The sequence below is a fragment of the Pongo abelii genome, chromosome 21, assembly GCF_028885655.2.
Source record: "Pongo abelii isolate AG06213 chromosome 21, NHGRI_mPonAbe1-v2.0_pri, whole genome shotgun sequence".
In the NCBI taxonomy this organism is placed as follows: domain Eukaryota; kingdom Metazoa; phylum Chordata; class Mammalia; order Primates; family Hominidae; genus Pongo; species Pongo abelii.
The window spans coordinates 3,810,623-3,837,604 of NC_072006.2; the positions used below are offsets into that span (position 1 = coordinate 3,810,623).

Genomic DNA, 26,982 nt, shown 5'->3' on the forward strand with positions numbered 1-26,982 from the left:
ATGCTTACCTTGTCATTATCAATAGTGATTTCCTAAGCTGTTAATGTTAGGTGAATGGAAGTCTTGCCCTGTGGATATGGAAGATATATCCAGGGACACATTGTTAATGAGAACAGACTGGCTGTGCACTTCTATACTCTCCAATAAGTGAAAAAACAGAAACTTCATTAATGCAAAATGACATGGAGCTATATACCCTTGCATTTTAAGACAAAGGTGAATCTATATTCTGTCCTTGTCTCAAGGAGGCAGAAGGTTGCAGATTCCTTTTTGCTGTGTTGTTTACCTTTAACTAATGACTCATTTGGCATAAACCAGCATTATCAAGGTGAATTACACCTGAGCCAAGTCTAATACATGTCATACAAGACAGGATAAGGTGATCATTCTGGAAAGTGGGAATTTGGAATTGTGTCTTCTATCTTCAGTTGAATGAATGGGATAGGCTGAGTTGGAGGAGGAACGATTCTTTTGGGATATGGGGACCCAAGAACGAGTGCCATCTGAGAACCATTAACTTTTTTAAAAAAGTGGAAGATCAGAGGCATTTACAAGGACTATAATAAGAAAGAGCATGATAGCTCAACATGAGAGAATAGATGAGGTAGTCAGGTGAGTAGGTGAGTGAGCGAGTGAGTGAGAGAGAGAGAGAGAAGAGGGCGGAATTTATAAAGAGCATAGCTCCCACCTCCTGGATGCCTTCTACAGGCCAGCCACTTGTCTTCCATGGGGTGGGAAGGGAGTCACCTGCAAAAGGAAGAGTATGGAGGATGAGGCAGGATTTCTTTTCACTTGGCATGTAAGGATGATGAGACTGAAGGAGTAGGAAGGAAGGAAGTAGCTTGAGGTAAACAGAGTTTTAATAATAGAGAGGTTTGAAGAGTTGACACTGTCTGGCATTCCATGAGGAAACGAAGACTCCTTGTAAATGATTTGCAGAAGGTTACATGGTTTTCACAGGAAGCTCCAGGAAGCTGCCTGGTACTGTTGGATATGGACATGAACTATTTATTCCTCTAAGATCCTGACATCTGAGACAAAGCCAGGATGTTTTATACAACTCTGGACTAGATGTGTTCTCTGATGAAAAGTGAAACTGCATCCTCTTTGCATTAGAATTTGCAGGCACTCTCTCAAGCTGCTTTAAGTGAGAAAAAGGGGAACGTATTGAAAGAACACAAGACTGTGTCCAGGAATCTCAGAGTAAGCAGGGGAGGATCTAAAAATATGAACTGGAAAACTTTGAAGAATCCAGGCAGTGATTGCTTTTCAGTGGCTCTCTTATCTCTGCTCTTCCAGTGCTGTTTTTCTCTGCCCTTGTTTCTCTGTATACATGAGGTTGGGCGACTGTCCTAGATATTTACATGCCTATTTCAGGCAGCTCTTAACTAGCATCCCTGAAGTTCAATCCCAAACTCTCAGGAGAGGAAGAAGCTGATTGGCTCATGTGTTCAGCTTTGAGCACATGTCCCTCCTTGGCCCAGTCAGCACTGGCCAGGGGCAAGATCCCAGCACAAATATGGGTGCCATGGATAGCCTTGTGGATAGGGGTCAGATAATACTTGTCAAGGAAGAAAATTGTGGGCTGGAGTTCTCTAAAATTGACCACTATCTAAAATTGACTACTACCCTATGATATCTTAGCAGGTCTGGGACAGGGGACATGATCTTTCACCATCACTGTCTTTTCTTTTCTACCAGCAAGAATATGTAGTCCCTTGCTATTTAAAGTATGGCCCATGGACCAGCAGCTTTAGCATCACCTGGGAGCTTGTTAGAAATGCAGACTCTCAGGCCCTTCCCCAGGCCTATTGTGTTAGAGTCTCGTTAGATACCCTGATAATTGTAGAGCACTGACTTTTTAGAAATGCTAATTAGATGGAGGACAGAATTAGGAACCAACACAGACCAGAGCTACTTAGATGGCTTCTTCCACAGGTACCTGTCTCCTTTCATCTGGCAGCTAATTTGTTTTGGCCAAGCTTCAGCTAAGAGCTATCCCCTGCCCTCACTGAGCTCTTATTTAAGGTGTTTCTGCTAGAAACTTGAGTTCAGGATGAGCTGGAGAGAGCTGCCTGTGTTCAAGAGAAAGATAGTTTTTGTGTCCATCTTATTGTATATTGGCACCAAAGGGGTGATCAGTGGGATGAAAAAAGGAAAGAGAAAAGCAGTAAAGGTGTTAAAATCATGTCCAAAAGGCAAGTATCAGCAAGTTCACTTTTAATTAGTGATTACCTTGAGGTTACTTATATTAAATCATTATACTGCACCTATTTTCACTTCTGCCTCTGAAAGTTTTTTAACGTCTTTAAAAAGGCTTAAGCTCTTTGTGGGCTAAATAACAAGTTTTGATTTAGGAGAAATTACTAGATAATTCTGTATTAAGTCTATTTAGAATACAGACTCCCTCAAGGAACTCACCAGGTAGAACATCTCTGACAGCATTTCAGAAATCCATGTCATTAATGTTTCGGACTTTGAAGTCTAAAAAGATAAATTTCTGACATTCTACATTGCAGGATCTCTGTTTTCCTTCATTTTCTCTTTTATACTCCCTAAAAGGCCCTGGGAACTAATGTGTGTCCTACAACCTGCCATTATTGTTAAATCAATCTGCTTATTTGCAGGAATGCTTTAATTATTTAGTAACCTGATTGGAAAATCCATATAAATTATTTTCTTATAAAAATCCTTACTTTGTAGTAGAAGTGATCAGATGGAAATAAGAACTTCTAATTCTGTGGGCAATCAGGTGGCTTCTCTCAATGGGGCCCTTCTGACATGAATTCAGACCTTTCATCAGTGTTTATGTTGTTGGAGTAGAAATGTATAGTTTCACTGGATCATGTTGGAATTGTTGAAGCCAATTGCTGTAATGCACTTGATTTTTTTGTGACTAAATTTCTTTCTTTATTAAAACAGTTTCATTTTGTCTGGAAATATAATGTCCTTTTCTTGAATAGGCATGTGGAGGTATTTGGAAATCTTTGAAGTACTGTTTCTCAACCTGAGCTGCATATTGGAATCACCTGGGGAGCTTTGAAGACTACTGATTCCTAGGACCCATCCCTAGAGATTCCAAAGTAATTGCTCTGGGTGCAGCCTGGACTGTGGGATTTTTAATCCCTTCCCTCCCCTGAGATTCTAATGTGCAACCAATGTCAAGAGACATCATCCTGTCGACCTGTGTGGTCAAGAGACATCATCCTGTCGACCAAACAGGTGTGGATGTGGGTAGACAGGCTCGTCAAAATGCATTTTCCCAGATGCCATCCCAAGACAACAAATTCATTAGTTTTGGGGCAACTCCAAGAATCTGACTATTTAAGCAAGTCCAAGCCCCATTGTGATTTTGATAGAGGAGGCCCTTGCACCACATTTAGAAACCCTTTCTTGGAGATTATTTCTAAAAAGAGAATGACTGGGACCAAAATATGTTCAGTGTTGTAGTATTAGGGTCCATCAGTGAGTGACTGAGGTGTACTTGAAAAGATGACAAGGCTGGGGACTGGGCGTGGTGCCTCATGTCTGCAATCCCAGCACTTTGGGAGCTCAACGCAGGTGGATCACTTGAGATCAGGAGTTCAAGACTAGCCTGGCCAACATGGCAAAACCCCATCTCTACTAAAAATACAAAAATTAGCTGGGCATGTTGCCACACGCCTGTGATCCCAGCTACTCGGGAGGCTGAGGCATGAGAATCACTTGAACCCTGGAGGTGAAGGTTGCAGTGAGCCGAGATTGTGACACTGCACTCCAGCCTGGGCAAAAGAACGAGACTCTGTCTCAAAAAACGAACAAAAAACAAAACAAAAAAAAACAAACAACAGATGACCAACAGTTATGTGGTATAGGGGCAAGACTCCTGGGGTCACAACAAAATAATAGAGTTCTGATTCTCACAGTGCTTCCATTACCAGTTCTGTGGCCCTGGGTATGACACTTAATCTTTCTGGTGCTGTTTCCCTTCAACTCCAAAAAGAGGGCTTGGATAATATTAATCTCAGGTCCTCTGAAGCTCCCATACTTGATTATTCTCTGATGGTAAAAATTTTCCGTTAGCATAAATTCTTACAGAAACTTCTAGCAGTGCTGTTGATGGATGCCCTGCCTCAGTGGGTCAAAAAGCATAGTGCCTGGGCAAGCGGCAGCATGGGCACCTTGTTAGAAATGCAGATTCTCAGGCCCCACCACAGATTTACTGAAGAAGCATCTTTGGGAATGGGTCCCAGCTGTTTTAACCAGCCCATCAAGAGATTTCGATGCATGCTCAAATTTGAGGAGCATGCCTCTAAAAATAGTACTTGGAAAAAAGAAAGTTGATAAGTATTATTTTTACCTGTGGTGAAGAGAAATCATTTGCTAAACATATAAACATGTAACACTATTTAGAAAGAAATATGTTGGCAAGCAGCTTCAAGTAGAAGGGTAACTGTTAAGAGAAATACTGAAATCTACAGCCTTGCTATACAATGTGTGGTCTCCTGATGGGTCAACATTGCTATCTCTGGATAATTGCAGAATCTCTGTCTCTGCCCCAGATCTACTGAATGAGAATCTGCTTTTTTTGTTGTTTTTTGTTTGTTTGTTTTTGTTTGTGTGTTTGTTTGTTTAACAAGTTCACTTGGTAATTCATTTGCAGGTTAAAGTCTGAGAAGCACCGTTCTAGATAAAGATGTTAAGACCATAATGTCAGCTTTCCCTTACTTTTGTAATGTGTACCTATCAGTAAACTGTCCCACCTCACACGTCTGAAATCAAATCCAGTAAAAAATTTTTGGCCCTGTATGTTGGATCCACACCTATATCAATTTAATAGTTAGTAGCTGTTGTTTTCATTGTGTTTTACCTGTTTGGGGCTTTTAAGCCTTTTTAAAAAACATTCCTTATGGAAAAAAAATTGCTTAATACTGTCGCTTTCTTTTTCCTTTTCTTCCTCTTTTGAAAGCTGCCATTTCAGTCTGACTCCCTATAGTACTTGAACATTTTTAAATTTTTTTTTTCTAGTGTCTAACCACTTTTCTAAAATGGAGGTTGGGTAGAATATTGAGGGTTTGTTCTGTGGGTTTGATTTTATCTTGATTCATTGGTACATTTCTATATTTGTGTGGGTCTCAATAAAATTATAAATTAGAAGATTAATGTTAAAATGTTACAAATTATTAATTAAGTTAACATTAAACTGCAAAATGTATGGGAAAGAATCCTTAAGGATCTGCAGAAGAACCTTCTAAATTAACAAAGAACTAGCCTTGTGCAGCAGTACCTTAGGATAGAGATAGGCAACCTGAGATTTCACAAATAGAACAGAGCAAGTTTATGATAAAATGGGTGGAAATGGAGCACGACATACTACGTGTATATTTTTATGTAGCAACTTTTAAAAATAACTCTTTTAATCATTTCTTCCCTCCAAAACTTAGGTACTCTCTCTAGTCACAGTTCCTAGGTACTGGGAAATTTATTGGCTTCAAATTATGAGAAGAAAACAATAGTATTAAAGTGATTTTCATTAAATATGTGCCAAATATGACATTTCCTCAACCATTTTGTCAACTAGGACATTATATCAACTTGTAACTTAAATCATCTTTATGACTTATCTATAAGCTACATTTGCTGTGTGTGCCTTCACTATGTTTGCTATGATTTGTGGAATCAAGAAAAATTCCTAAAGCTAGGAATCTTAGAACACTGGGCTTACATGGTTAATTACTTCTTTTCTTCCGTGGTTATTCCATATCTATTTTTCTGTTTAGAAGTAGAAATTAGTCAAGCTTTTTAAAAGAATTATTATTTGTAATAAATCATAAAAGGGCAATTTTTATTTGATTTTTGAGGTTATTTTTCTCTCTAGAAAATCAGTTATTGACCTTTTTGGGGGGGTTAAAACTCATCTGAAAATCTCATGAAAGCTGAAGAACCTGTGCTTAGATACATGAAAATATGTAGAAAAATATACATTTTGGGCTGAAGATTAACCTTCAGTGTCAGTGCTATAATTTGCATATTTGTTCCCTCCTGAATTTATGTTGAAACTTAATCTCCAATGTGGTAGTATTGAGAGGTGAGGACTTTAAGGTGTGATTGGTTCGTGATGGCCCTGCCCTCATGATAGATTAATTTGTTCATGGATTAATGGAGTAATGGGTTAGCATGGGAGTAGGTCTGTGGCTTCATAAGAAGAGTAGGAGACACCTGACCATGTTAGCACACATCCCTGAGGTGGCACAGGGCATCACATGGCAAGGGGTCTGAGTGTGCTAACATGGTTAGGTGTCTCTTTCTCTCACTTCTATAGAGTCTCCACCAGCAAGAAGGCCTTCACCAGATGCAGCTGCCTGACTTGGGACTTCTCCACCTCCATAACTGTAAGACATAAATTCCTTTTTATAAACCCAGTTTCAGGTATTCTATTATAAGCAACAGAAAAGGGACGAAGGCAATCAATTAATTCAGTAAAGACTTTTTTGATGACAAAAACAAACTAGCAAAATTAACTAATATGTTCACCCCAGGAGTTTTAAGTGAGACAAAGGTAACTTTTTGGTTCTCATTGAACCCATGGCTGGGTCTAGGGTCTTGATCAGTCTGATCATACTTGGTTTCTTTCTGTTTCTCTGCCATGTCTTCTGCTGTGTTTGGTTTCGTATTTCAGTCATTGACAGCTCCAGGCTGATATCCCATTATTCCAAACATAGCAGAATAAAGACTCTAATTTCAAAGTATCTGAAGTAAATCTCAAAACTGAGCTTGTGAATCTTCATTGCTTATATCTGGGTATTTTGTCCATTCCTGAACCAAGATTATTCCATCTCCAGCTGTGGTAAGTCATAGCCCAAGTCACAATCTTTCACTTTTAGAGTCAGTTTCACAGGAACCTCAGGAACTAACAGCAGGAAAAGGAAGGATTTCTAGATGAACATCAGTGCCCTCTTATCCATACAAGGGGGATGATGTTAAGGGGGAAAGACTATCAACATCCACTGCAGAAGCAGAAATGGTGTTAAGAGACAAAGACTATCAGCATCCACAACCATGAGCAACCACTGCTTTAGAGGTAAAGAAACTATATAATTAGCCCAGGCCAACTCTTTTTTATTTTTATAATGCCCAGACTACATGCATGTCTTAATCATTTCTTTAATATAAAATTTCTGTGCACCTAATGAGAAGGTATTTTTAGCTACACATCCATGACCCTTATCCTCATTGTTGCATTTCTCCTCTGAACCTTGTCATCACCTACCTTGCCCAAAAGGCATTGCTTGTTTTAGCCATTGAGCAAGGTGGGTAAGCATATTGAATTTGCTGTCATATCCTCCTTAAAGGTGCAACAATGCAGGTAGCTCAGTCACATGGGATCAAAAAAATGAGGCTTATTCCTAATACTTTAGGCTATACTTGTGAAGCCTCATGGGAAGTTTTTCTTTAAACAAGTCTACAGCACTTATTTTAGGCTTAACTAATCTGATTAGTTGTTAACAGAAAAGGATACATTTAAAGTCCACGGATATGCAAACATTTAATCAGTGAGTATAGGTTTTATGTTCTGTCTTCATTTATCAGTGATGAGAGTGACCTTGGCTATGACCTCCCACAGCTAAGGATGGAATGCTTTGGGTTCAGGAATGGAGAAGGTGCCAAGACCTGACCAATTAGGATTAACAAGCTCAATTCTGAGACTTTATTTGAAGTGCATTGGAAGTGGAGTCTTTCTTCTGCTAGGGTTAATACTACTGGCATATTAGCCTGGAGCTGTCAGCCATAACAGATAATATGTTCAACTATGTCATCATTCCAACACAGTGAGCAAGGACTGAGTGCTACTGAAAAATCTGGTAAACAGAAGGTTGTTTCACTTTGGCTGTAGTTTGCTGGATTTAAATTGAACGTTTCTGAAACTTCTGAATAATTCTGTTATAGAAAGATCCATGACAGGGAACATTTTATAAATAAACTACTCTTATATCAACAGAGATCAAGGCAAAGAAAAGAAACCACTCTAGGTATTTCACACAGGAAAGATTTAATACATGGGGACTGGGTACTTAGAAAATGGCCTGAAACCCTGGTGAATGATGAGGAATGTTGTAGCCATCACTGGACTTTTGAGTTCAAGAGCACACCCACTGTTGCTATTGCTGCTGTAATTTCCTCTAAAACCTGTATCTTTCAAATTGTGATTGCCAGGGGCAGTAGCAGCAGGAAGATGGCCACTGCCCTTTAAATATTTAAGTGCTTCTAACTGGTGAAACTCAGATACACAGGAGTCTTGGAAATTTAATGTTTAACCTTCTGGCCTCCCTAACCAAGGAAGGGTGGGATGGCAGTATACAGAGACAATCCACAGTATATAATACAGTATTAAAAAATGGGTTCCCCTGGGATTTTATTAATGAAGTTACTTTTTTATTCAAGAGAAACTACCTGTCTATGACAGCTTAAAATAATATTAAGCGTCACTAAATGGTGAATTACATTTTTTCTTTTTATTTATTTTAAAAGGTACAAACAGTAAAATTCATACTTTTTGATATATGAGATTTGACAAATTCATTGAATCATGTTATCACTGTCATAATAGGATACATAATAGGATACAGTGTCTTCACTCCAAAAAATTCTTGTCTGTTGTTTGTCTGTATTCCAGCTCTCTTCCCATCCATACCTCCTGGTAACCAGGGATATATTCTCCATCACTACTAGCTTTGCCTTTTCCAGAATGTCATGGAAAGGGAATCATACAATATGTATTGAATGTGACATTAGTAGAATGCATTTGAGCCTCATCTGTGTTGTTGCTTGTATAGATAATCCATTTCTTTTTATTGCTGATTAGTATTCCGTTGTGTGTATGTACCATTCATGACTTACATTTTGAAAGAATCACATATTTCCTTTTATTCAAACTCTCCATATATTTTTTAAAAATAACATGGATATTATGAACCCTACTTGCAACTTCAAACTAAGTGTTCTTTATTGATGATTAATAAGGTTATATAGTTTAATTATGATTCCTAGGTAGGATCAAGAAAATTAGACAAATCTGAAGAAATTTCCATTCTAATATATAGATCAAGTATGCTACCTAGAATGTACCAAGTGCCCATTTATGCCACCTCAATGAGTTTTCAAAAAAAAACCAAATATTTTTTAGATGAATTATTTGTTGATTTCCATACTATCATGGAAAGATCAGTGAAGGCCACGCATATTTTCATTTGAAAAGATGGACTCATTTTTGACCCTATTCATAGACAACCTTTCTTCCAGACAAATTTCAGCATATTTTGATGACTCATTGTAGAAATTAGTTTATTATTTGCAGCAGGAGAAAGCATTGCTAGCCAACAGCTGAGAAAAAGAAAAGGTTACAACATTCTCTTTTAGGTCTCTAAAGGCCTTATTGGGCAGAATGTAATTTCCAGCTGTGGATTCATCCAGCCTTTGAGGACTTATCCCCTGCCTCTTTTCTGAAGGGTTCTATGATTGTTCATTACCTCAAGTTGTCCATTTTACATCTTATTTGAAAGCAGTACCGTGACAGTGCTAAACTTTCTCAGGCTCAGCTTAACTGTCAGAGGTAAAGAAACCAAGAAGTTTGCTTGTATTTATTCTACCACAGACATTCTGCATATTACATTCATTGTCTCACAACTTTATCAGGTAGGTAGTAGTATTATCAACATTTAACAGTTAAGGAAGCTGAAGTTGAAAGGAGTTAGTTACCATTCCCAGGATTTACATAGCTCATTCAAGAATTTTTGAACCCAGGACTCTCTGGTAACAAAGTTTATGCTTACAACCATTTTACATTTAAGATTTCTGTCATTTAGAAGACATTGACGTTGTCATTACTATTTTTTATACACGAATTATGTGCATCTATAATTAAGATGACAACTGCTTGTCAAGATTACTTATCCCCGTAAAAAAATGTTTCCAAACAATGTGAGGTGTGAGTAAATAATACATCATGCATAAAATGTTTTGTGGACCAATGAGATGGCTTATTAGAAACATTTAGCTTCTTTCAAAAAGGGTTGCCAAAATGGCAAATGTAGTAGAATTCTTTATAGCACTTGTACCTGGAGTCAGGAGTCACATGTAGCATCAGACTAACTATATCAGTTGGGGCTTTTAGGGTTGTGCTTTTTGGATTTTAGAGGAATGTGATTTGACCTTTGATTAAGAAGGCATCATGGGGCTGGGTGTGGGGGCTCACACCTATAATCTGAGCACTCTGGAAGGCTGAGCAGGGAGGATTGTTGAGCCCAGGAGTTCAGGACCAGCCTGGGCAACACAGCAAGATCCTATGTCTACCAAAAAAAAAAAAATTGGCTGGACGTGATGGCATGCACCTAATAGTCCCAGCAACTCGGGAGGCTGAAGTAGGAAGATCACTTGAGCCTGGGAAGTCAAGTTTACAGTGAACTATGAACACGCCACTGTACTCCAGCCTGGGCAACAGAATAAAACCCTGCCCACACACCCCTCTCAAAAAAAAAGAGAGAAAGAAAATATCAAGGTACCATGACTAAGAAGGTATAACAATTTCTTAATACAGAACTTTGTTGCTGTTGCAATGAGGTTCTGCTGTATCACTTGAAAATAATTTGAAGAAATTAAATCAGATCAGGGCCTTGTACCTAAAACATTACATGTGCTTTAGTAGTCATAAAATATGTTCTGCTAATGAGGATGCTGACTGGCAATCAGAAGTCTAAGATGGGGCATTACTGACACTTTACATGCTGTCGTGGTTACCACCATAGCTGCAGGTCTCCAACCTAGACTATCAAGGGTCTGTGTCTCAACCCCTATCTCCTCTTCTCCCCTCATTCCTCCTCCACCCTGAATTAAATGCAAGCCTGGACAACATTGCTTTAGCACTTTCTAAGTATATTTTATTTTGGCAAGTCATATATTTACTCAGTTCTTTTGTGTAAAGCAAGTAAGCTACCAGAGCTCTCCCCTTGGGGCCATTAATCAAATTGTTTTTGAGTTTTTCTGCTCCCCAGGGTGGGGAAGTGTGACAAATTTCTTGGTGAGCATACCCTTAAAATGAAAAGATGGTCTTGGGTGATATCAGACAAGGTCAGTTTGTTCTTTGGTCTCATGAAAAGGCTCTCCCGGTTTGTTCACTGTTACTAGTGAACTTGACTTACCTTGTGAGCTTCTGGTTACAGGGATTTTTTTTTTTTTTTCATTTCATTTTACCTACCTTGGTACCTAGCACTGTTGGATACATAGAAGGTACTTTCTATATTTTGTTTTTGGAAAATACTTTAAAGTTACACAGGAGAAAATATATCCATGTAATTCAGAGGAGGCTGGATTCCCTTCAGGAATGGGGGCATTATTGGTTTTAATCCTCAGTATATACTTATTAGAAAATAAACAATGAGTTGAATGTTTGACATAGGTCAAGTAGCATGCAGGAAGAATAATCATAGACCTGCTTTTGCAAAGCATACAATCAAGGGTAAAAGACTTACAATGTGAGAATAGAATGATGTCACTACCACTTTTATCATTACTCTTGCCTAGTATGTATCGAGCAACAATGAAACGTCAGACCTTCTTCTAAGTCATTTCAGTATTAACGCCTTTAATTCTCAAAACAAGGCTCTTGAAGTAAGCACTGTGATTATTCCCATTTTACAAATGAGGAAACTGAAATACAGAGAGGTTAAGTACTTGCTGAAGATCACACAGTTATAAAAGGCATGCCTGCTATTTGAATTTGGGCAGTCTGACTCCAGAGCCCATACTTGTATATACTGGTCAGATGGAAGAAGCAGGGGATCCCAAATGAGCCCCTCACCCAAAGCTGTGGGTTAGAGAAGGGTCCCAGTGTCAGTGACATCTGTGCTAAGTCATGGATGGTGGGTAGGTATTTGCCAGGTGAAGGAGGAGGAAGAGGAAGGTGTTGAGTTATGTTCTGTTTGGATGATAATACAGAACTGGTTATTGTGGTTACAGTGTGTGTGTGTGTGTGTGTGTGTGTGTGTGTGTGTGTGTGTGTGTGGTGTCTGTTTGGAGCAGATGATACAGATGCTCAAGCCAGAGTATGTACGTCTTTGTTAAGCCATGTTATTACTAAATGTGGGTTTTTATCTTGTGTATTGTTGTGGGCCACTGAAGGGCTTTAATCAGGTAACATGATAAAACTTACATTTTTAGAAAAGTTAGTTGGGCTTCTGTGTAGACAATGAAAGAAAGAACAGGAGGAAGACTGCCGGCAAGATATTAACTAGGAAGCTTTGCAGCAGCCCAGGAAAGGACAGATTAATACAAAACCTAGAGTCAGGGTAAGACGGGGCAGATGCCAGAGAGATCCAGGGAGTAGAATCCAGCAGGACTTTGTAACTGATTGGCTGGATAGAAGAATTAGACAGAAGAATCACATTTAGAGTATTTTAAAGAAAAAAAAAAATTGAATTCCACAGTTCCTGCTCCAGGCCAGTTTTTCATTGTTCTTACAGTTCATTTTTCTTTAGAAAGGAAAAGGCACATTAAATGTTAAAGAAACAGATGTATCTGATTTTTTATGGACTCCTGGTCCATTTGACTTTCCTTTCTAATGCTATAGTTTCTTGAGTTTACACTACTTGTGGTGGCGAATGCTTTCAGTTAACTTTCTTGTATGTCATCTCTTAAAAATTGCAATACCAATCCCTTTAAGTTGCCATAAAAAAGAGAGGGCAATGCAGGATGAGAGAAATTATGCTTGTCTTCAGTATCTTAATGGACATCATACTCCTTAGGTATTAAGACTGAATCTGATTTTTACCCCCCAAATGATCAGATTCTGACCCTATTTTATTTGCACATGTAAACACATGTTTGGGAACAGCAAAGTTATTTCCATCAGCCTTGGACAAATGCATTTTTATAATGGCAAATTCTATACTTAAACATCCCACGTAAGGTTAAAGAGAAAAATATCTTCTGTCCTACGAAAACCATGCCTTGTGCTTTGCCTCTACTCTTTGTTTCTGATAGGGGATACCTGAGCATCAAAAACTGTTTCTCTTGAGAATTTCCATCTGCTGATAGGTTTTCTCTGTGGTTCCAGAGAGCAGATAAAGATACAAGTATCCCTTATTATATGACAGTCTTGCTTTTTCTGTACAGTACAGGTTTTCAAGTAGTAAAATTCCTACCTTATTAAAAATTTTTAAAATCTATACTAATTATTTGGCCCCTTTCCTCTTTGTCCCTTTTAGTTTTGTAATTGTCATTCAAGTGTAAGAAAAATATAACCATGCTTAAGATACTTGAAAAAATCTTTCCAATTCAGAACTCTTTGAATGTAATAGAGACACTTTAGAATTTTACCATATAGTAGGAAATACTGTTTCAACCACCATATGAACAATGATTTATGGTATTTCTTATTGTATTAGCCCGTTTTCATGCTGCTGATAAAAACGTACCCGAGTCTGGGAAGAAAAGGAGGTTTAATTTGACTTACAGTTCCACATGGATGGGGAGGTGTCACAATCATGACAGAGGGCACAAGGCGCTTCTTACATGGAAGCAGCAAGAGAGAATGAGGAAGCAAGAGCATAAACCCCGATAAACCCATCAGATCTCGCAAGACTTATTCAGTATCACAAGAATAGCATGGGAAAGACTGACTCCCAAGATTCTATTACCTCCCACTGGGTCCCTCCCACAACATGTGGGAATTCTGGGAAATACAATTCAAGTTGAGATTTGGGTGGGGACACAGCCAAACCATATCATTGATGAAACAGCATTACCTGATGGGGAGGAAACAAGTGGCATATTATCATATGGGACCCTATTATTGCCCAAGGCCCATTGGGCAATAATAAACAGCCATTTAACGTGGCTGTTAAATGGTAGAGCCAGAGCTCCAGCCTTGTTCTGTGCCATTCCTAGGCCCTGCTCTTTCTTCCTTTCATACCACACATGTCATTCCTGCCTCTAGCTCACGGCCACAGTCTAGTTTTTTGATAGGGAGCAATTCCAGAAATGAAGATTCAATTCCCAACTAATTCTGTTCTACTCAAAATATGGCCCATGGACCAGCAGCATTGAGATCACCAGGGAGCTGTTGATAGCTGCTTGTTTATAGAGTACTTATTTTGTCCAAGTAAGGTGCCAACTCCATTACATGCATTGTCTCATGACCTTCTCAAAAGATGTGCAATGATACAATCCTTCTTTTTCCACAGATGACAAAAGTAAGGATAGGAAACTTATTGACCATACTTGTCCAGTGCTGTACAAGGAAAGGTTGGAGGTGAATTTGGACCTAGCTGTTCTGATTTCAGAGCTTATACTTTTAACCATACACTGCAGTTTAGGATGCATGTGGCACTGTTTCAGGGGAGAGCACAGTAGGGAGTGGAAGGTGAGGAGGAAAGGAAACGGATGGCAAATGTGTCACCTAGGTAGGCTAGCTGCTGTAACAAAGAGGACCACAAACATGTAATGGCTCTAAAATATTTATCTTTGCTCATATAACAATACTGGGCAGGTGAAGGGGTTGATGCGACTGCCACATGTTTTCATTTATTCAGGAATCCAGGCTGATGAGAGCTCTGTCATTTTTAGCATGTAGCTTCCAAGTTCACCCTGGAGTCAATGTAGCTAGAAGGACCAAATCACCAAGAGGAAGGGATGTTCCTGGGAGGATATTTTATGGGCCACGCCCAGATGTGATACAGCTACTTCCAATCACGTTTCATGGGCCAGGACTCAGGTGTGGGGGCCTGAGAAGAGGAGCCAGATGTGAGTCTCAGACGGGGAGGAATACCTGGATTTTACTGAGTTTTCAGGAAATAGGTCATAAGCCGCTACTAGAATCAAGCCTCTGCGTACATTTTTATATGTTTTATTCTCTCAGGCTTTGTGAGAGGGGGTTATTTATTTCATTTGCAAAGCAGCGAATTGAGATCCAGGGATTTGTCCAAGGTCACGTGGCTCGTTCTGTGCCATTCCTAGTCCCTGCTCTTTCTTCCCATCATACCACACATGTCATTTCTGCCTCTAGCTTACAGCCACAGTCTAGTCCTTTGATAAGAAGCAATTCCAGAAATGAAGATTCAAATCCCAGCTATTCTGTTCTACTCAAAATATGTCCCATGGACCAGCAGCATTGAGATCACCAGGGAGCTTGTTAGAAACCTGCAGTTTCATACTTGGGAGGCTGAGGTGGGAGGATCGCTTGAACCCAGTTTCAGGCTGCAGTGAGTAATGATTGTAACCCTGCACTCCAGCCTGGGCGACAGAGCAAGATATTGTCTCCAAAAGAAAAAGAAATAGAAATGTGCAATTTCTGTCCCTACCCCATAACTGCTGAATCAGACTGGTCATTTTAATGGGGCCCCCAGGTAACCTGGATGCACAGTAAAGTCTGGGAAGCCCTGGACCAGGTTCCTGGAAGCCAGCTTCTCCACCTACTGCCGCTATGTGACTGTCATCTTCCTTCCGTGTGGGAGAAGTGGATTCACTGCATGTTAGCTACAGGGTATAACCACTGGAGCAAAATTTCAGCCTTTTTGAAGAGTAAACATGTTTAACCTAGAAAGGACTACTTAGCAACATAATATTGAAAGACCGCTCAGCCCAGTTTTTGAAAAGCATGAGCTGTTTCCATAGATAAGCCAAACAGGCCTGAGCGAAACAGAGGAAAAGCGAACTTTGCTGTTTTGATTTGTGGATGATGATTTGATTTTCTAAAAAGAACAGCTTTGTTTCTTTCCCTGAGAACATAAGATTACTGAGTTCTTATAGCCTCAGCCCATGCAGCTTTCCTGCTTTGGTGTATGGATAGGGCAAAGCCAGATTAAAGATGCACAGTATCAAGCCATCTGACCTCCAATGCCAGATTTCCTGCAGTAGTCTAATTACCAGTTTATCAGCTGTTAACCTTGCACCACAGTTACAAAATGGCAACTGCTGGTTATAGTGTTAATAGTTGATGAGTGTCAGGGAGGGTCTTCCTTCTGGTGAGACCAGTATCCTTGTGAGTCTCATGATGATAATTTGCTTTAGAGCTCAGTCACTGGAAGGGAGGAGAGAAGGGGCATAATGACCGAGGGTACCCAAGTACTGTGACAGAAGACCGTAGACAGCTTTCCTATCTAGGAGGAATTCAGCATGAAGCCCACAGCTCAAGGGGCACACAGACCAGGCACTCCTGTTTTGAAACAATAAAATAAAACTGTTTTTTGAAAGTTTTATTCACTTGATCATTTTGCCCTGTGTCTGTGATTTCCCTTAGAATAAACAAATTAGGAACAGTACCTCGGTTTTAGTATAAGACCATGTGCAGCCGCAACAACATTGCCTTAGAAGGTAACTTTACGCTATTTTTATTCAATTAAATCTCACAAGCCACCCAGAGTGAATGTTTTCATGTTGCTTTCTTAGAGATATGAACACAGAGAACAGAAGCTTGCTTAAGTTCAGAGCAAACAGAATTCCAGTTGCACGGACTCTCCCAGTTACAGCTGTGTTTATCAATACTTGGTGGATAGGGAAGAGGTGGCTTGTGAACTGCAAGACTTTAATACATGTCAGTAACCTTCTACTACAAATTGAAATGCTCTGTAAATCAGGAAAGGGTTTGCCATTTTTATGCTAGTGTATTTCACGACAGTCCAACTGGAAAAGAGTTAGTATTGATGTTCTATTGGCAAGATTTCCAGACCAGATTTGATTTATAAGAACAGCATTGCATATAAGAGTGTACATTGCTTAGATAGGACATCCAGGAACTGTGTTAATCTACATTTTCAGGTACTTCTACTCAAGAGAAGCACAGAAAATATCTTTACAAAGTTCCAAAATTAAATTTTAGAAAAAGGTTTGAACAAAAATGTTTGCTTATTAATTTATCCATGGTTACTCCAGCAAGCTCTCTCATGACAACTCATGGCATGCTTTACTAGATGCTGGGCCCTATGCATGGGTTTCATCTGATATTACCCTAAAAAAGACTCTTCAGGTAGATATCATAACCTTCAGTTTACAGTTTGAGGGAGCTGCATTGGATCTCACAACGAGCAGATATGAACACTGGGCTTCCAGGGTCCTCGAAAGTAGCAATCACTGTGAGTACCTGATGGCAGCCGACACATAGAATGGATGTGGTCCATACAGGCCATGACTAGGGCAGGTTGTCTCACTCACACAAGGCCTGTTCATTCACTCATTGATTTCTCTTCACTTGTTTAATAAGTATGCATTGAGAAGTTACCATGTGCCAGGAGAACACAAAAATGAAAGATTCACAGGTCCTGCCCTCATGGAGTTCCCCACTGAGTTTTTTTGTTTGTTGTTTGTTTTTTTAAATACAATCTTTACTGTATTTCCGTTCTTGGGTTGTTACATCTCGGTAAGACAGATACATTGTATGTTGGATGGCCTCAATTAAGCAAGATGCTAATAACTTTATGAAACTGTGGGAAAAATTTGGAGTATGTTATTTGGTTAAAGAATAGGAACATTTCTAAGGACAGATTACAAAGTTGAACCTAAAATTAAACAGTTTGCTTGCCAATGTATTCCTTTTGTGTATTCCTTTATCTGTGAGTTCATTGAATGCTTCCTATGTGCAAAGTATTATGCAGAGTGTAAAAGTTGAATTCAGTTTCTCATGCAGCTGAAACTTCTTTCAGACTTGGACATGAGCTTGAAATAATTATAGTGCTAGATAGAGATGTTCATTGCCTTGGAGAGGTATGTATAAAGTACTTGGGATTTAAAGGAAGAGAGAATTAGAGAAAACATCAAGGGGGGAAATGACATTTGAGCCAGACATCAAAGGACAGACAGGATTGGAAAATGGGGAGATAGGTAGGAATAGAAGATTCATTTTAGGCAGAGAGAACAACAGGGAAAATAGAAGAGTGACTAGCAGGAAATTCAGCTGAAATTTGAGATACGAAAGATATTTTATAGGTATCAATAATTGACTTACTTCCAAAGAGTTCATCATCATTTTAATCTTCCTTGAAGATTATTTTTTAAATCCAAGTAAGATATTTTAAAAATTAGAACGTACATAAAAGTTGAAAAAGAAAAAAAATGCTGACCTTCACCCCAGTGAAACCACTGGCTAATGTTTGAATATTTTCCTTCGAGTCTTTTGCATTTTGTTTCTGTGCCTCTTTTTGAGTAGTTGAAATAATGTATTGCATTCTGCCTTTTCATTTAAAATAATACTACCAGCACCTACCCATGTTATGAAAAGCTCTTTGGAATCGTCACATTTAATGGCCTTGTACTGTTTAGCCGTTTGGCTTTGTCATAGTTGACTTTACCCCACCCTATTGCTGGAGTTTAGGGTGTTTCATGTTTTCCATTACTATGAACAGGCTAACTGTTGTCCAGCCAACCCCTTTGGTATTTCACAAATGGTAAAGCCAAGGCACTTGTAATAAGCCAAGATGGGGACTGACTTGTTCAGTTGCTGGAAGCCAAAAGACTTGCATAAAAAGCTGCCTCCTGACTGGAAGAGGGGCTGTGGGGTTTCTAGGAATAAAGATTAATAAGCTACTTAGGTCATATCCCCTGAGAAGTTTAATCTGAGTGGGCCACTGACCTTCTGGCCTCTGGAAAGGAGATCCATTGAAGTTCTAAGCCCTTTGGTACTCCTCCCATTTCCTGCGGAATTTTGATTGTGGGTAAAGGTTCAAAACACTGGCTCTTCACATTGGATTTCCAAGTTGGGAAGAGAAGGCAGGAAGACCTATCAAAGGACAAAGATATTGTGTTCTCCACTTCGATCTGAAAGATGGAATGGCAGGGGAGAAGGGAAGGGAAGAAAAGAAGGTGGGTGTCTCTGTCCTAATTTCACTGGGTTTCTCATCCCCTGTTAGTAGAAGTTAGCAAACAGGAAAGCATTCTCCTTAGGAAGAAAAATGGCAAGAAAACTGATGCCTGCCTTGCTTGGATTTTTAGTGTTGCCAAACACCTATGTTTGTGACTTATTGATTGTGTACTGTGAACCTAGCCTGCTTTGCATCAGCTCTTCTTGTCTTTGGTCGCGTCTTTTCTTTGTGAAATTTCACTCTGTGAGGAAATACTGATTGGAGGGAGATACGGTCCTTACTGAGCATGCTGAAGTAAATCCAGCTATTAAATCCAGCATAAATCCCAGCAGAAAGTAGTGTATCAGAAATGTGGTTCTGTATGCTGAACATGTGTTCATAATAATAGTGCCTGGAGGCATATTTGTATTATAGTTCAGCAAAGGAAGGAGACTCTTAGCTTAGGGCAAAGAAACATCTGCTACAAAAAAAAAAAAAAAAAAAAAAAAAAAAAGAGAGAGATATACCACATTTATGTAATAAATACTGTTTTGAAAGTTTCTCTGGAATTAGTTTCTCATATTAAATCATGCTTCAAACTTTCTTAGGAACTTCACTTTTTCAAAGAACCGTTCTATTAAATTTTTGAGAGAGAGCAGAATTTCTTAACAGTTAAGTATACTAACCCTGGGATGAGGCTATCTTATTCAAATATTGGCATCACCATTTAGTGGCTTTGTGACTTTGGAAAGTGATTTAATTGCTTGAGGGCTTAATTTCCCTATCTGCAAAACAGACACAATAATAGGACCATCACATAAAGTCTCTATACAGATTCAATGCGAAAGAACATTTTAGAATGCAGTATTAGAAGTAGTTTAATCACTTTAAAATGTTACTATTAATAATCTGTTAATTAGCAAGTGATATTGTGCATGTAAAATAAAATTTTGGAGCAATATTTTTCTTACAATTAGCCAAGTCTGTAGGCTAGGCATATTAAAATATTTAAAATAAGTCATGGTATATTAGGTTAAAATGATGGAATGAAAACACTCCAAATCAGAGTTTCAAAGTAATTCAACTGAACTGTAAAGCAAAATAGATATAAAAACACAATTGTATGCTAAAATATTTTAATGTTAGGTTTATCATATAACATTTTATTACCTAAAACTGCTAAAACATGTAGGTTTTATATTTAAAATGATAGTTTGTATTTAGTTTGAAATGTGGAGCTGAATGATTTTGCAAAATTAAATTGGGAATGCGTTATATTTTAGGTACCCTGGAAAATTGTCTGTGGTTAAATGGCTGATATCTTTCCTTCTTATTTAGTTTAATTGAAAAAAAAATTGGCATTGAAGAATTAAACACACTCTAAAATTTCAATAAATATTCCATGACTACTTTATTTATCTAGATATCAACTTACTAATAATGTCAGCCATCCAAGTTAAACAAAAAGTAAAACATCCAGAAGTGAAAAATACAGCCAAATGTTGTAAATGGCTAGTATACAGACCTTGCTATAAAATGCTATTATAAAATCCAGTTGCCCTCACTCAGAGCCTACTGATTCTTATGTATCACATAATCTTTCCCTTGTTCCTTCCTCTGAAGACAGTAGGAGCTATAAATAGGAACAGTTTGGGAGAAAGCAAAGCCCAGCATCAAAAGAGATATAGAACAAAATGTAGACACACAACTTTGTTATCACAGGGCATGATGACCAAGGCATTCCTTTCCTCATTCAGTTATTCACTCCTTCATCAAAGATTCTCTAATCATCTGTGATAGTACCAGTCTCTCTTCTAGGTATAGGCTTTAAAAAAGTAGGTAGGAGAGATTCAGAGAAAAATAGGATATAAACATTTCTCTGTCAGGTTGCTCACAATAAGGTTGACGTATTTGTGTTCACAATAATTCATGTCATCCAGAAAAGTGATGTTACAGTTTTATGTACTTCAGAGTCACAGATGGTTTACTTTAATTTTATTATACCCCCATACTCACACCCTGGACTGCTTTGCAAGTTTCTAATTGCTTCCTCTCCCTACCTTTTTATTTGAATTTCCTCTCTTCTTCCCTGTATCTCCTTAATACTCTTCAATAATATCATTTATATAACATAATCACAGTGTCCACTTACTCACTAGAGCCCCACAGAGATCTGTCATCCAATTCAGCCTATTTTAGCAGGTATATAGGTTAGCTTTTGTTGTGTAATGAACCACCCTCAAATTTTGTAGAATTTTTTAAATCATGTTTTATTTCTCACAATTCTCTGTATTTGTCGAGTGGTTTTTCTGGCCATGGCTGGCTTGGCTCAGGTTGGATAACCTAGGATGGCCTCACTCACTTTATTTGGGGCCTCAGCCAGGATGACTGGATTGACTGAGACTTCTCTCTATGTGGCCTCTCGTCTTCCAATAGATTTTCTTAACCTTTTAAACATGATAATCCCAGGGTTTCAAAGAAACAAGAAGGAAAACCCCAATGTACAAGTGCTTTTCATGCCTCTGATTTGTTTCAAAGCAAGTCACATGTCTAAAACCCATTTTCAGTATCCATGTGGAACGAAAGTCTTCATATCTTGATGGGAGAAGCTGTGTAGTCATATTACAAAGGAGTGTGATCAAGGGAGGGGAAGACTTTCTGGTCATGCTTGGAAATGGTCTACCATTCCTGGAGAAGGAGCAGTAAATATATCCCCCCAGAAGGGACACACTTTATCTTCAGGCAGAAACCATTGGCCTGAACTAGTAATATACCTGCTCCTCCTTCTACCCCTGCCCCCAACTGAGGCTGCATGCAAAGGAGGATAACAAGTAAATAAAGACCTCTATGCAATTATGTATTACATTTGTCTCACATGACAAAGTTCTATCTCACTTATTTTCCCTTTACGAAATCCATTGAGGCATTTCAGAGTTAGCCATATTCAAAGACACCATGAATTTCCATCTTCAACCCTTAGGTGTCTGAAGGCTGATCTTCTAATAGGTGGGGTTTGGGGGATGGTTTTATGAAGTACTTTAAAGTTTCAGAAGCAAGATGCTGTCTTGCTGCTGATCATTTATAGTCTCAAACATTACATGTTGCATTTCACATAAGAATTCTTATCCTTTATGGCCTAGCTCAGAAACTTTCTCCAGGAGGCCTTTCTACCCTTTTCTCTCTTGGGCAGAAGCTATCTCTCCTGGTTATAAATTCCTGTAAAATATTATTTTGCTTATGTTGAATAGTCTACCTACTCTGCTGGATTTGAGTTTGTTAGGATAGAGTCTGTGTCTTATCCACTATTGAATTCTGTGTAGTATCTAGTCTAGCAGGGACACAGTGAAATAATAAATCATCCCTTGATAAAGAAGGAGGAGGCTATATTTAACCCTAATGCCCTACTTTATTCCCTTTCTATTATATTTTTTAATGTTCCATTTAATTGTTTTCTATCCCTGAGTCACCAACACTTAAGGCCACTGTCATGTATGGATTCCTTTGTTAATTCCTTCATTGAGAAAAGTCAGAAGAGGGACAGATTCATTCATTCTATACAGGTCTATATTGAGCACCCACCACATGGCCCATATATTTGTGTGACAGAGACACAGCAGAAAACAAAATATATGTAGTCACTACTCTGGTAGAGGAAACACAAACAAGATATTTAAAGGATCAGAGATCAAGTTGTTGATGTGTGTTATGTAGAAAAATCTAGGAGGTAACAAGAAAGAGAGATCCTGGTGGTGGTGAGATGCCATTTTGTTCTGAGTGGCCAGGAAAAGTATCTTAGATATGGTGACATTTATACTATGATCTGCAGGCAGCGAGCCATGCCGATATTTAGGGAAAATGGTCTAAACTGAGGTAATGGTAAATGCAAAGGCCCTGAGGCAGAATTACAAGTGGCCTCCATGAGGTACAGGAGGAAGTCCATGTGGTTAGAGTCAAGTGAGCATGGGAAAGGAACAGGAGATGAATGGAGAGAGATATAAGGCTAGATTATGTAAGGTCTTACAGCATATTGTATAGATTGGCTTGTATCCCAAGGGAGATGAGGAGCCTTATGAAGAAAGGATAAAGAACCAAAGGTATGGAGAATTACATGGGTTTGAAGAAAGAGATGGGGGAGAGGGAAATGTATGATCTTTTTTGTCCCTCTCCTCCGACATTAAGTGGATTTCTCACCTTGGTCCCTCCTGTGAAAAATCTACTTCCAAGATTGACTCTGTGTTTGCTCATCATCAGTATCTATGACATGTATAGAAATACCTTCTTCCACAGGAAATAGATAAATAGATCAAAGATAAATAGACTAGATAGTGTTTGCTGGTAATTCTTGCCATTTTACCAGATATAATCCTTTAAAAAACATGTCCCATATATATGCAGTGCTTTATTATAATTTAGGTTCTCAAAAAGATTAGTTTTTAAACCAGGTCTAGAGCTCTGCTTAAGTTGTTTCAATAAAACCCAACTCATTATATATTATAAGTGAAAAAGCAGTTATTTAAATTGCAATGGCCTTGATGTCACAGGACTATAAATGGGAGGATGCCCAGGGGAGGGGAGAACATTCACTTTCAGCATGATAAAACATCCTGCATGAAGATATGTTATTTTTACAAACTCATTTTCTGCAAAGAAAACCATCAGAAAATAAGGAACTTTCTGTGTAAGTGTGCTAGGAATGTTTTTTTAAAAATTTGTTACAAAAGTAACATATTATAATAAATGTAAACAATTTAGAAATTTTTAGCATTTTAAAAATATAATTATAGTCAGTTTATAATGGCATTATTTTAACCAGGGCAAACCAGCGTTGTTATGAACACATTTGTTTATTTTCAAAATAATTTGATTAGAGCCAACTTATTGGTTTCATGTGACTAATACTGGGCTGTGGTGTGCATTGTTTAGTCAAAGAAAAAATTGAATTATCATTTTTACTTTCTGTGGCCTTTAGTAAATAAAGCCTGATTTATTAAATAAAGCCTGACTTACTAAGTTCTTTTTAGCATAGTATAGTTCTTCTCATAGTAGAATTCATAGGAAATCTTGGTCCTCTTTTATAATAAATTGATATGCTTGGGTACATGCTTATTTATTACTGCAATATAGACCTGCTTTCTGAGGTTCTTCTTTCTCAGGAAAGTAAATAAACATTACAGGGGATATTTGCTACTCTGTGTGACCCAGTAAACAGTTCTCTGTGTGACCCAGAAAACTTTGAAAATACATGATCAACAAATGCATGCTTTGGGGCCATAAACAAAATAAGCAAAAAAGTTGGTTTAGATCCTAGAAAAGCTTGATGGAGGATTCTACTGTCTGGTAAACTAAAGACCAGAGTAAATATGGCTCCAGGTAGCAAGTGAACAGCCAGACCAGGGTCAAGGCCAGTGTTCGCTTGTAGGGGTTAGAATGCTGTACAGCAGTGAAAATAGTGTCCATGTCTATTGTGAAATAGAACAATGCCATAAATGCGTAGGCATCATCTTTTCTATCTTGGGAGCCTCCTGCAAAGTGACATTATAGGCATGTCTGTTTTCAGATGGGGAAACTCCTTGAAATATAGTTCGTGGGATTCTCTTTCAGCTTCACAGTAATTGCTTGCAGCAGGTCTTAAAATTGGTTCTTTTCACATGGAGTGCACTTTGCCATTAAAAGGAATCCATGTGTCTCATGAAAATGTGAGTTATCTTGTGTAGGTATGTGTGTTGGTGGGTATTTGAAATTAGCCTGGAGTTTAGGAGTTTTAGGGTTTTTCCATCTACTTTTAAATTCTTGGACATAGATGCCTACAATTAGGTAGTTTATCAATAATCAAATAGGCTAAAATATAATGAACACATTTGGGATATATCTCCACCTATAAACCTTCATACTTCTTTGTAAAAGTTTTGCTGAAGAAGTATGTATTTATCATATGAGGAGGTGGTTATGGGTATAGTGGAAGAGACAGATTTAGGTTTGGAAGGTAATAATTAGGGAAGGTTCTCTGGCTTCTGGTTTTACTTCAGTGTTTACATCTATTTCTTCAGGCCTAAAGCCTTTTGTCCCATTGTCAAAGAATAGTTCAGGACCAGTGTTTTATTCCATGAGGCCAAGAGAGAAAATGCCAGTTGTGTGGCCAATCGCTTAAGCTTAAGAACGTGACATAGTACTCTGCAGAGAACTAAGAATGTATCTTGAGGTACTACATCTAGGTTCAAACATAACCACAACATACAGTGGGATTCACAGTATTTTAAGACCATGCCAGTGAGGTCATTCTGAGTCATGACCTCATGGATAAGGGATTCTAATCAACTGCTGAAGTCTACAGAGAACTAAATGAACGAAAGAGTCCTGAGATCTGGTAGGAGGGAATTTTGAAGAGCCATCAGTATCTTTGTATACACTTTCTATCCCCTAGGATCTGTATGGTCAAATAACCAGAAAGACTTCCATGGTCACCTTCCTGGACACCTGGCTGTGAGCCAAACAACTTCTTCAATCTCTTGCCAGGTCTCTAGTCTGTGAGTCAAAGAATACCATATTTATGCATGATCTTTTGAGATAGTGGGTGCTCTGTGAATTTCAGGTAGTGTTTTTTTGTTTGTTTGTTTTTTCCTCACCAGGGAGCGTCATAATTTCTCAGCATGTTTGTTAACAATGGACATTTTATTAAAAAAAAATCATGACAATAAATTCATACATTGCCAAATAACAGGTGTCTGCTATCTGATTCTGTCAGATAAACTTTATACCTTTTCTGGAATATAAGAGTTAGAAAACTTGAGGTATCAGACTCAGCTGACTCAAGTACTGACATACCAGGCATTTCTCTGTTTAATCATCACTCAACTCATGGATGAAAGTATTAGGAAACACAAGGGATTATGAAGATAACTAAAGTTATTACTGGCACTTGAACTGAATTGGTCTTAAAATATCAGTTTACTTTGATATATGCTACAAAGACCTTAACCATGTTTCTGTCTGATTCTTTTGTGAAATGAAAGTACCAATACAGAATGAACTGTTTTGATAAGCTCCCTCACAATTTTAAAGTATAAAGTTAATCTCTAAGAACTAAAAAGCAATGATTCCATTTTCTTGATTTTATTTTTATGAGCCACAGTTTTATATCCCGCTGCTTATCTGATTTGAAAATGGTTGTAATATTTTGAGAAAGTTAATATTGAGTCATGCCAAAACCTTAATAAACTTAGTCTTGAACTAATATTTCAGGCTCATGAGGGATTTCTGTATGCTAAGATAGATTTTAATATTACAGAAATGCAATAGTGACCTTTCCATAAAACCTTAATAAAATTACTTTGTGATATAAACTGCAGAAGAGATGGGAATTTTCTTGAAAGAGAATATGCATGATTTATCTGCATTTCATGGCTTAATCTTATATCTCATTTCTTCAGCTCTCTTATGTTTTTCTTTCCCTTAAGGCAAACAACAGTGATTTCCATATTTTTAAACTAGAGAATAGACAGAATTTTTCAAAGGCGTGTTTTCCCTTTGCATCAGTGAGATTGGGTTTTGGACTGGCAGTTCAAGGATGTGGTTCTATTGCAGCTCCACCAGCAGGATTGTGGCACCTTGCCAAGCTCACCTGAGGTTTCTTGGCCTCTGTTCCCACTCTATTACAGGAAGAGCTCAGATTAAGTCTGAAATCCCTAGGATTATCTTTTATCGACTGTTGCTTAAATGTTATAACTTTCATATTCTTCAACATTTTTGTATTTTGTTGATATGGTTCTTAAAATTGTGGCACAGAAATGTACAAAATACTCTAAGCAATGTTAGGATCTGAAAGTTCACTAATTTTGTTATAGCCCTTTATCAGTGACCTCCCTAAGACTGCATTAAGGTTTCAACAAGTACCTCTTCACCATTAGCTTATTAAGGTTGGAGTTCACCAAAAGTTCAGATGTTTTTCACATAAAAGGCCTTTTTCCTTTGTCCTGTAGTTGCTTTTTTTTTTTTTTTAACTTCTACGATCTTTGCATTGCTCACTTTTACATCAATCTTGATAATTTGTCTTATTCTTCAAAGCAGTCCTTTTGTAGCAGTGAGCCCATCTCAGGACATATTTGGACATCTGGAATACTGGAGGGAGCACTGGTAGAGATGTCTTAGGAGGCTGCTGAAAATAAGGGAGTGGAGTTTTGGA

At 38.2% G+C, this 26,982-nt stretch overlaps 1 protein-coding gene across 14 annotated transcripts in view; it reads left to right on the forward strand.

Annotated features, from left to right (window-relative positions):
- Positions 1-26,982, forward strand: part of PLCB4 (phospholipase C beta 4) — a 411,667-nt gene that overhangs the window by 191,332 nt on the left and 193,353 nt on the right. Inside the window, exon 1 of one of the 14 annotated variants that reach the window (XM_054541575.2) lies at positions 8,556-18,825. The exons of the other annotated variants lie outside the window; for them this stretch is intronic. Within the exon in view, the coding sequence (XP_054397550.1) occupies positions 18,793-18,825 (33 nt within the window). The 5' untranslated portion in view covers positions 8,556-18,792. Of the gene's footprint in view, positions 1-8,555; positions 18,826-26,982 lie in introns of those variants that run through there. 14 annotated transcript variants of the gene reach the window in all.